This window comes from Aedes albopictus, unplaced genomic scaffold (assembly GCF_035046485.1).
Source record: "Aedes albopictus strain Foshan unplaced genomic scaffold, AalbF5 HiC_scaffold_676, whole genome shotgun sequence".
In the NCBI taxonomy this organism is placed as follows: Eukaryota; Metazoa; Arthropoda; class Insecta; order Diptera; family Culicidae; genus Aedes; species Aedes albopictus.
This window is the reverse complement of record NW_026917505.1, coordinates 1-10,647: the sequence shown is the minus strand read 5'-3', so window position 1 is coordinate 10,647 and position 10,647 is coordinate 1. Positions and strand designations below refer to the sequence as shown.

The following is a 10,647-nucleotide window of genomic DNA, read 5'->3' as shown; positions in this document are numbered from 1 at the left end:
GCGATTATTATGGAACAAGTTTATGGATAATGATTGTTAGATTTGAGATGCACATACATTTGAGGGGGTTAGAAGCAAAGGGGTGTAAGTGACAAAAATCCACTCTCGAGTAAATGAGGTTTAAAGTTTTTGACCAATTTTTCATCCCATACAAAATGTATGGAGCTTCAAAATCAACCCAATTTTCTCTGATTTATTGCAATTTTGCAAACCATCGTAGAAACAATCTTAAAAAAGTTCATGAAAGCTTGAAATCTGGAGAATTTTATGATATGCTCAGCTCAAAATCGACAAAATGGTCACTTACACCCCTTTGATTCTGGGCCCCTCATTTATTATTGTTTTACCTCGCATAACCATAATCAATTATATAACCCTTAGTGTATCAGGTTCCTTAGGTGCAAAAGGTTCTTTGCAAATATACAATATTTTTTCCACGGATATTTAAAATATGCATGCCGTATAATATACGAATGAAGAAAATCGTACATGTTCATGCCAATAAACACCATTTTCATAACGGTAGGCTCTTGGAACACAAGCGGCTACTGAAACACTGACGGTACAATACTCGGTCCGCATCTGCTGCTCTCCATCCCTATTTTGCGCTTAATGCTCCCCAGATCATGTTTTTAATGGTTGCTTACCTTTTTATACCAACCGGATTTGTGTCAAATACCAACTTAGCAAATTCGTAGTCCAGCATTTTTGCAACATCTCTTACCTACTATATCCTTCCGGTTTCATCTATCTTCTGGATGCGGGGCGTAGATTGTAGTGAGCCCGTGCTTTTTTTTCGCCGCTATGCACTGTTCTCCCACACACCTCCAATGATCTTCCTGAATATTCGTCGCTCGAACATTCCAAGTGCCTGCCGGTCGGATATGTTCCAAGTCTTTATTGAGGAAAATTAAAATTATAAGCGTTCTGTACATGATATAATTTGATTGTGGGATGAACTAATCTTGACCTCAGATTCTCAGTCATAGAGTCCATAGTAAACAGGACTAAAGTTGTTGTCAGCCGTTAGTAAAGAGCCGAGGTGCACTCTATAGCAGGCAGGGAGGTGGCCAAATTCTCTGATGAGATGAGCCCTTGAGTTCAGCTGCTTTGTTTCCGAATTCCGTCAGCGTGGGCGTTGATTCTTCTGCTGCACTGACGTAATCGTTTTCTCCGATGCCTTTGTCCCTTTGTGGTGTTGATCGAAATGCGGGATCTTAAATAACGGTACAGCTATTTCATTTCTTTGCACTTGGTTTCTTTAAGGCGGCATTCTATTCTGTCGAATAAAGCCAGTGTGTGAATTTTTATCGCGAACCACTGAATGGTCCATACTCAGCAAGTGATACATCCGCGAATGTAACATTTTGTGAACCGACATGCTCGAGAACGCTCCTTGAAATGCTGTTCATTCTCTTGTCCGGTTCGATACGAGAGCGCAATCAAGAGAGAAGATGTTCGATGACGCTAATGAAAGCGATGCATTCGGTAGACATATTTTATTGTCATAATTCTTTTTTATTGTGACTACACAACCTGCAGCGTCATGAATACAGTTAATTTAAATAGTAGTTCATGTTTTTCAAGCGACAACGCATTAAATACTGATAAAAATAACGATTATTCACAGTTGTCCCAAGCCAACGATGAGAGATCATCGGTAAGTGTTACACTTAGCGATGCCCGCTCATCGCCACAGCTTGTCTATCGAAGTATCTTCTTTGTGTTCCTTCGTGAACCATGCGACTCGACGAGAGAACCGAGAGAACATACACCGCTGGTAATGGATAACCCGCAGGGAGTGCGTTCAATGTTGGTCAGCAGGAGTAAAATCATTTTATTTTGTATGGCGAAAAGCATGTAAACTCAAATTTCTCGAAACGAAAAACTTATACCGAAAAAATATTTGGTATAGGCAACAAACCGATCATCATTGTATACAACCCCTATACCAAATATTTTTTTTAAATTATGCATTCCTCTTCGAGAAATATGCCTTTAGATGCTTTTCGCCATACAATATTTTTGCGATTTACTTTTAGCGATTTTTCGCGCATAGAAGCTAGCGCTGCTTTGGTCGAAGCGGAGAGTAGGAAAACAGCCAAAGCATTTAATTCATTGAAACAGAACCAGAAGAAGGGAAGAAAAACGGCCGAGTGGTTCACTTATCACTTTTTCGTCCAAACACTGCGATTGTGTTATTGTGTATTGTGAAAACACCTCTATGAATAAAATAATGTGAGTTACTAAACTTTCTGCTGATTGAAATGGTTTCAATCTACGAAAAAGATGGTTGAATATTAAAAAAAAATCCAAGGCGAGTAACATGCATACAGATTTAAGGACTGATGATGCGAGCAAATTTTTGCTCGTTAGTGTCGACTAGGTTTGATTACAAATTCACAAGAAGAAAGTGTAACCTAAATCTCTGTACTTTAATCTATGGTAGGTAATATAGTTTTCTAATCTTTTGTCCACATTTATGGGGTTACAAATCGCATCACCACATTATAGCTCTAAAACCAATGTTAAGCAATTACACTCATTGCACAATTATGGGTCACACACAATTATTAGTCACTTTCCACTTTAATAGATAAATACTAACTAATTGCAAGCTTTTGTTAGCCATTATCATTTTTCGTTCATAAGTTGATTTGCCTTGTGTCACTATACGTATCGCACACGGGATTATACGTCAAAACAAACATATTTTCAACATTTTTTTGTTCAGCGCAAAACCATCTGTCAAAGTAAATAACGCTTCGATTGTGAATATCGGAAAGTGCGTGCGCTGCTCTATAAAAGCTAACTTTAGTGATTTTCAAGTGCGAAATGGTATCGTCACCAGAACAAAGGTATAATTTACGTTCTAAATGTAGAAGTTCATGTGACTGCAGCCAATTAAAGCTTATTTCAGGCAACATTTACGTGATTCGTTATTGTACCAAGGAACACCGAAAATCACACAATTATGGGTCACTTGTTGTGTAGCATAACATTGAGAGTTCTGCTTACATATGCATTGCATACTTTTAGGCGTTTATCAGAGGTTGTGTTGGTGATTTTGTCCCAATTTTTAAAAATTAATTCCAAATCGTGAAAACACGCTCTGTTAAGAAATTTGAGAACAGTTTCAGTTGATCTATCGAGAATAAGTGATCATTCATTGAAAAAATAGACAAAACATTATTGTTGAGCCGATTCCTCTTGAGTGACCCATAATAGGCAACAAATTTACCAATAATTGTTACACAGCCAATTTTGATCCATTATTGTGTTTTACCAACATTTTAGTAATTTTCATCGCCAAAAGTGAATTTTACAAGCAGATTTTTATATAAAACAATAAAAAGGAGTTTCAATGAAGCGAATATAAAATAAAAATAATGAAAGTGTTATTTTTGTATGAAAAACGATTCATAATATGAAATGTTTGTTCATTGAGTGACCCATAATTGAGAAATGAGTGTACTGAAACAATCTAATCTTCTATAAATTCTGAATACTATTTACTATTGTTACATTTGTTTACTTTCAGAACAACAATTATTCGCTATGGTGAGTGGACGCCCCCTACTGTATCTGTCGCTGCCAAGTTTAGCAATTATTATCGGCTTGGTGTGGTTTCGCCGAAAGAAATTTATTGGCTTTGATTCGGGCGGTAAAACTGCAGCGGATGAAAACAGCGAATGCGTCGAGAAAGCTGATAAATCAATTCATGGAGAAGAGGAATGCCATGCCATCGATTTGAAACATACCGAATCTTTGCCTATAAACCCATCACCAAACGATAAAGACGAATCTAGCAAGAATCAGTCATCATCATCATCTTCGTCGTGCAGTGGAAAATCTGCTCCTATTGACATCGTATCCAATACAAGAAGCCCTCCAAAGTTTTCAGATCAACAGTTAGACGCCGAACTGCTCAAGTTGAAAATTGAAGAGTCGGATATAAGAAATCTCCGCCTTATCGAGGAACAGGACGACTTTTCCAGCTTTGAGTCGCCAGTCAATCTACCAGGAACAGTTGACCGCTTTCAAAATTTCAACAAGTTCGACAAATCGTTCGAACCCCAGATGGAACCGGTTGTCGTAAAAGCAAGTATGACGGCTAAAATCTCTCCTAAAAATTCTTTTGCCACTGAGCTGAGTTCATCAACAGAGTCGCCGGAATCGTGCAACGGTACCTCCGACGAAGATGCCCATACGCAGGACATGGTCAATAACAATTCTGTGCAGGAAGAGGCTGTGGAACATGCGGCGGAGTCTGTACGGGCCACACACAATGAAGACGCCGTCAATAATAATACGTTAAACGAACAAGAGACAGTAAATGGTGAGGAACCTCATTCTCCGGTTGCAAGCCCTCCACTTAGCGTCTGTAGTATGCATTCAGGTGATTCCGGTAAGGGATCCAGCCCACCGCAGTCGGAATGTGCGCCAGTCACCAGTTACGATTTCCTCCTACCAGTGTACCTGGTGTCGAAGTTGCTTGGACGTAAAGCCAGCTTCGTCCAACTGATCAAGGCAAAAACTGGCGTAAACGTCCTAATCAAACGCAATCCAGACACCCACAAGACAAAAATTTGTTCATTAGAAGGAACACAAGCCGAAATCGATAATGCTTTAGCTTTGATTCGCAGAAAGTTCCCAGAGAAAAGGTTTTCTGCATTGACCTTGCAGCGAGTACACGTAGGCCAGACGGAAAATGTTGTCCCCCTACCATTGATCGACACAACGTGCTTTAATGTAAGTTTTGAATTATGCGTAGATATATCATACTTCAGCATTAATGTAGTTTACTCTCTAGCAATCAGTAATCTGCTAACGTTACTGAAAAGTGAATAGTTCTGCACTGCACTCTGAGTATGATTGTTATTAATCAAATACTATTCGTCTCTTCTCTAAAGCTACAACTGGTTGAAGGAATCAACAACGATGTGACCGTGTGTTCGATAGTCAACGGAGGTCACGTCTTCCTACAGCAACCACTTCACCCTTCGTATCCGTCGTTGAACACAATGCAGCATTGCATGAACCAGAGCTACAACATGATCGAAGCGCCACAGCTACCTGAAATCACAGAGAATGCAATCTGTGTTGCTGTAGTTCAGGACAGCTGGTACCGTGTTCAAATAGTCTCGCACAATGCGGAGGATCAAACCTGTTTAGTCAAATATTTAGATTATGGAGGCTACGCCAATGTACCAGTTACTAACCTAAGGCAAATCAGGACGGACTTTATGGGAGTGCCGTTCCAGTCCATCGAATGTGTGCTGTCCAACGTTAAACCTAATGGTACGTATTATAGCATTGGTTAACGGTATCAAAAAAAAAAATGGAGTTGGAAAAGCGAAACTACATTTCTAAAAAGTTTTCTAGGATCCAATTTTTTCAAAAATCCTTTCAATACGAATGGATCATTCACATTTGGGAGGGCGTCTTATTTGTTAATAGTACACATACACAATTACTAATATAGCATAATTGTCTCTTTTCGTTTTCAGGTGAATCTGGATGGACTCCCGAAGCATCCGAAGCTCTTTCCAGCTTAACTAAAGGTTTAGTTCTTCAGGCCCAGGTGGCTGGTTACACCGCTGAAGGACTCCCTGAAGTCTACTTATTCGCTTCATTAGCTAGAGATGTAAGTATATATCGCGTCCTGCTCATAGTTAATTTTGTTTATCTTTGTAATTTGTGAGAAATAAGCTCAGAAAAAGTATGCAGTTAAATGCAGCTTGTCGCCAACTCAACGCGCAGCTATTCAGTGCAGCATGGACATGTTGAGGATATCCGGGTTCAATTCTCGATACGGTTTTTCTTCTCTAAGCTATGAGAGGATAATCTACTCAATATACACCTGCATAAGAGGTTCATGTAGTGTGTGGTTAGAAACCGCCTCCAATGCCAAAGAAGGTAGCGGAATTACACCCTCGACCCATTAAACAAACTCCCATTGCCATCAAACCTTACGTCTCTCCGGGACCACCAAGAAGAGATTTATTCGGAGAGGGGCAGGGCACATCGCACTCCAACTGTTCTGCAAGCATCAAGAACTTTGATTTGCTTTCCCGACGGCTAGGGCTCGATTTGCCGACATGGGGCCTCAACCTGCCCCGGCTTTTTCCAGGGACCCCTTTCCATCCGCGGGCTCGGATCCAATCCAGTAGTCCGCGGCCAGGGGCCAGAGAGGTCATGACCAATGGCTAAGAGCATCGCCACGGGAGTCCTCATCGCTATCCATATTATACCACTCCTTTTCGGGTACTATTTTAGGCTAGCACCTCACCTTCCCACCAGTGGTTTCTATTTTGGGTTTAGGGATTTCAAAAACATATTGATTTTCCATAGTGCGTTGCTAAATGTGGTCCTCACTTTTTATCGGAAGTAGTACAAACTAAAACATGTCCAAACGTTTGATGAATCCTGCATAAAATCAAAAAGGTATAAAAGGGTCACAGATAAGCACACGTAACACTTTGAACATTTCGACACATACAAGCAGACGTCTCCCTCTACCCAACTCTCATCGTTTTATTTTTCAACGGTTGGTTTGAATGTTCTGTAGTTCGCATTTTTTTCGCAGACGGCGCTCACATAATTTTTGCTCCTTTTTGACGTTCGCTCACTATCGGCACCTACTGAGCGGTTTGTGAAACAATGTGAATGGCATTTGGGATTATGTTTACATGACGATGGTTTTAATAGCAATTCCTTTCAAGTGATACGTTTGCTATTAAAATCATAGTAGCGGAAACAGATTCGCCCAATCTAAAAGGAGTTTGACCAATCGAGTGACCAATCATGAACTAGGGGACAATAGTGAGGCAATGTAAAATTTGAATAAAAACGCTGCGAGAGTCACAGATGGGCAGTTGGCCAACAATTAAATTTTTGAATGAACCGTTGAATCGATGTACGTGGGAATTAATAGAGTGTTGCGTCTGTTTGTTCGTGATAGGATTCTGGGAAACATCCAGTCATGCAAGACTAAGTGCATCACCACTGCTCATCAGTAGCCGCTCGTGTTCCAATAGCCGCTCACGAGTGTAGAAAACAAAGTTCCCTGCAAAAATACAATCTTTTTTCCACGGATATTCAAAATATGCGTGCCGAATTATAGAGATAAGTGACATTTGGAAAATCCCAAAAAAATGACCACGTGGTTTACGGACAGCCCCTAAATAGCTCTTTACTTCCTGTAGAACTTTGCCGAAGACGACACTTTTCTGTCTGCTCTTAATAGCAAGTCAGAGAAGTTAAAATTTCACTTAACAAATAGCGTCATCTAGCGGTGAAATCATGCCAACTACTTTTCCGAAGATACCAAGTTTTTACAAAGCAATATCGCAATAATATTTACAATCCCAACTATCTCATTTTTATAAGGTACTTGCGTCTCCATCCAGCGACGGGTGGTGACGCCGCAGATGGCTGTTACCACCCTCTTCAACAAACGTGCAGTGATGCCAATTAAAGAAGTAAGAAATCATGCGAATAAAATGTCCATTGTTTCGAAATTTAATAACGCCCTTATCATAAGTGCAACTAAAAAGTTGTCTTCTAACAAAATGTTCCCTAATATATGCACTAAATCTTCAGGGGGGAGCGGATTTTTAGAGTTGCTTTAAAGTGTCTTTTTCTTCAAAAGTTTGAAAAGTTGGATTTCCCCATACTGAAAAATTAAAATTCCCATATAAAACTTCAAGTCGATTGCGGACTAGCTTACCGATTTTTTAGAAATTTTTAATTTTGCAGGGCTTCATTTGGGTCCATTTGCAACCGTTTGTGACTATTCGGGATTGTGTATTCGCAATTTTGCAAAAATCGACACGGCCTAATGACCATGTATCATGGTGTACTATCATATAGGGAAATAAAAATAGGTAGTTTGTTCCGAAAATTGTTGAAAAAATGCAACGCCGATCTGTCACATTCTGAAAAGTGGACGCATAAACGTCACGTTTCATTGAAAATCCTTTGAAATTTTAAAATCTCTCTAAAACAAAAATTAGTGCTCAAATTCAAAATTTGTTGGTGTTAGCACACGATTCGGCATTTATGCTTCATAGTTGAGACAATTTACTTTTTCGAACTTTGGACGCGATTTTCTCGATTGTCTGTTTTTGCACATGTGACATTTATGCATCCACCGGCAGCCCAGGGGGCCGCGGACCACCGGTTGGGAACCCATGATTGTATACCAAGATTACAAATTCTCTCCTTCTTGGCGTAACGTCTCAACTAGAACAAAGCCTGCTTCTTAATTAAGTGTTCTATGACCACTTCCATTATTATTAACTGAGAGCTTCTTTTACCAATGACCTTTTTGTATTCTTTGTGGCGGGCAAAAAGCACAGTTAGACGTGTGCGCCGAACTCGGTGTGCATCGGCGTGGGGCTTCTTAAACACTTATGAACAAGGCTAACTACTTTCTAATGATTGGATAACAAAGTGGACATCTAGCTATGTATTGCTGCAGAAATTTTCAGGTTTTAATGATGGGAGTAGCCTTTCTGAGAAGGGATACGCCGATCGGCGTACTGTTTTCACGCCGCCGCCGATTGCCACGCCGACACGCCGATGCTTCCTGGATCGGCTTCAAACAACATAACCATGAACTTTTTCCACCAGTGCATACACTGAAATAATTCTAAGAGCCTATTTTATCAGACACTACACATACATTGTACCCGTAGTCTGACACGTTCACATCAAATGCATCGTTATACGTATCATATCATAAACAGTTCCGATTGAAAAGCCTTCTAATAAAACTCAACGACACTTGCGCATATCGGAGTTATATGCACATAACACGATTGATGCATTAGCTGTGCATATAACTTTGACCGGGTGGAAAAGCAACATTGGAAGATAAAGTGGAATACGTTTTGCAGAATGTCGCAATTCCAGCAAGTGAGCTTCGTGGTTGTGTGACTAGCGGCGTCGGTCATTTAGGCGTTGTGAGTTCGATTCCCGTTCGAGCCTAAGGAAACTTTTTTTCAAAATGCGAAGGATATTATTAGAGTTGCATATACATTGGCGTACCCAGCCCACATGATAGAAGCAAAATGCAAGACATATAACAATATAATGGCGATTTGAGAGTCATATCACATGCGTCGCATATAACTCCCACTTCCCATTTACAACCTAGATTAGATTCATATGATACTCCAATAGTGCAGTAATATAGGACTGACATATAACTATGATCGGAAGAATTGGCTCAGTGTAGGTACAACATCCATTTACCAATCCCCGTTTAAAAATTTAGTATATTTGCACACACGTCTAAGCACAGTATGGCCATCAAAGCCAAACAAAATTTCATCATGAAAAATTCGTTGACTGATCGGGAATAGAACCGGTCACCCTCAGCATGTTTTTTTCTGGATTCCCGCGCACTCGCCGATTTGGTTTGGCTTTACTGTCGCCACTCGAGATAATCACGGGAATATTCTCACGAGCGAGCCTGAGGTGGTCGAGAGGTGGCGGCAGCATTACGATTACCTCAATGGCAACGTTGCAAGTGGCGATCTAGTATGTGCATAGGGTGAAAGACTTCCGGCCCCTGACCTCCAAGAGATTGAGGAGGAGGTTGATCGGTTGAAAAACAACAAAGCCGCTGGAGCAGATCAACTACCAAGCGAGCTTCTAAAATACGGTGGAGAAGCACTAGTGAGAGCACTACACTGGGTCATTACCATGATTTGGGAGGAGGAAGTATTACTGGAGGATCACACTACTGAGCGCTGCCTACAATATACTCTCTCAAATTTTATGCCGTCGTCTATCACTGATTGCAAGAGAGTTCGTGGGGCTGAATTTATGACTGAACGCGCTACAACGGACCAGATATTCGCCATCCGCCAGGTTTTGCAGAAATGCCGCGAATACAACGTGCCCACTAGTATGGTACACGCTTGTATGGAAAAAATAAATCCTCGCTCCAGTTGACTTTTTAGATCCCATTTAGGTTCCATATGAACTGTACAAAATTTCAGCGCAATCGGTGAAACTATAATTTAGCGCAAGCGGTTCAGAGTTTTCATAGGATTTACTATGGGAAAAGTTACACTTTCAGATAAAAAATCCCAGAGGTCGTCCCTTGTCTCCTTAATTCAAATCAATCATTGTTTCTTGTAGAAAAATCAATTATGAAACTTTCCTTCGAAGACCGCAAAACAATTGGATGCTTGTGGAAAAAGTTATTGATTTATTACCGATTAGTGATCCAACGAACGGCTTTTTATTTTGTTTTATCAGCAGCACTGCTGCTTCCGTTGTTGCATGGGGTGGCGGGAGGCATCACCACCCCCAGAAACAGCAGCAGCCAAGGCAGCAGCTACAGTGCTGCTAATAAAACAAAACAAAAAGCCGTTCATTGGATCACTAATCTATAATAAATCAATAACTTTTTCCACAAGCATCCAATTGTTTTGCGGTCTTCGAAGGAAAGTTTCATAATTGATTTTTCTACAAGAAACATTGATCGATTTGATTTAAGGAGACAAGGGACGACCTCTGGGATTTTTTATCTGAAAGTGTAACTTTTCCCATAGTAAATCCTATGAAAACTTTGAACCGCTTGCGCTAAATTATAGTTTCACCGATTGCGCTGAAATTTTGTACAGTTCA

General features: G+C 40.4%; 1 protein-coding gene and 1 long non-coding RNA gene across 2 annotated transcripts; one reads left to right on the top strand and one right to left on the bottom strand.

The window, feature by feature from the left end:
- Positions 1–211: 211 nt before the first annotated feature.
- LOC134284743 (uncharacterized) lies at positions 212–2,036 on the bottom strand. The gene is made up of 2 exons (XR_009995914.1): positions 971–2,036; positions 212–895 (listed from the first exon to the last, which is right to left on the bottom strand). It is a non-coding gene; the product is annotated as an uncharacterized LOC134284743 (long non-coding RNA).
- A 1,505-nt stretch (positions 2,037–3,541) lies between these two features.
- On the top strand, positions 3,542–5,647 carry LOC109405301 (A-kinase anchor protein 1, mitochondrial; the record flags this gene model as incomplete). Its single annotated transcript, XM_062843959.1, is given in 3 exon segments — positions 3,542–4,752; positions 4,914–5,301; positions 5,511–5,647. Coding segments are annotated over 3 exon segments (1,719 nt in total), but the record flags the coding sequence as incomplete, so codon positions are not given.
- Positions 5,648–10,647: the final 5,000 nt, after the last annotated feature.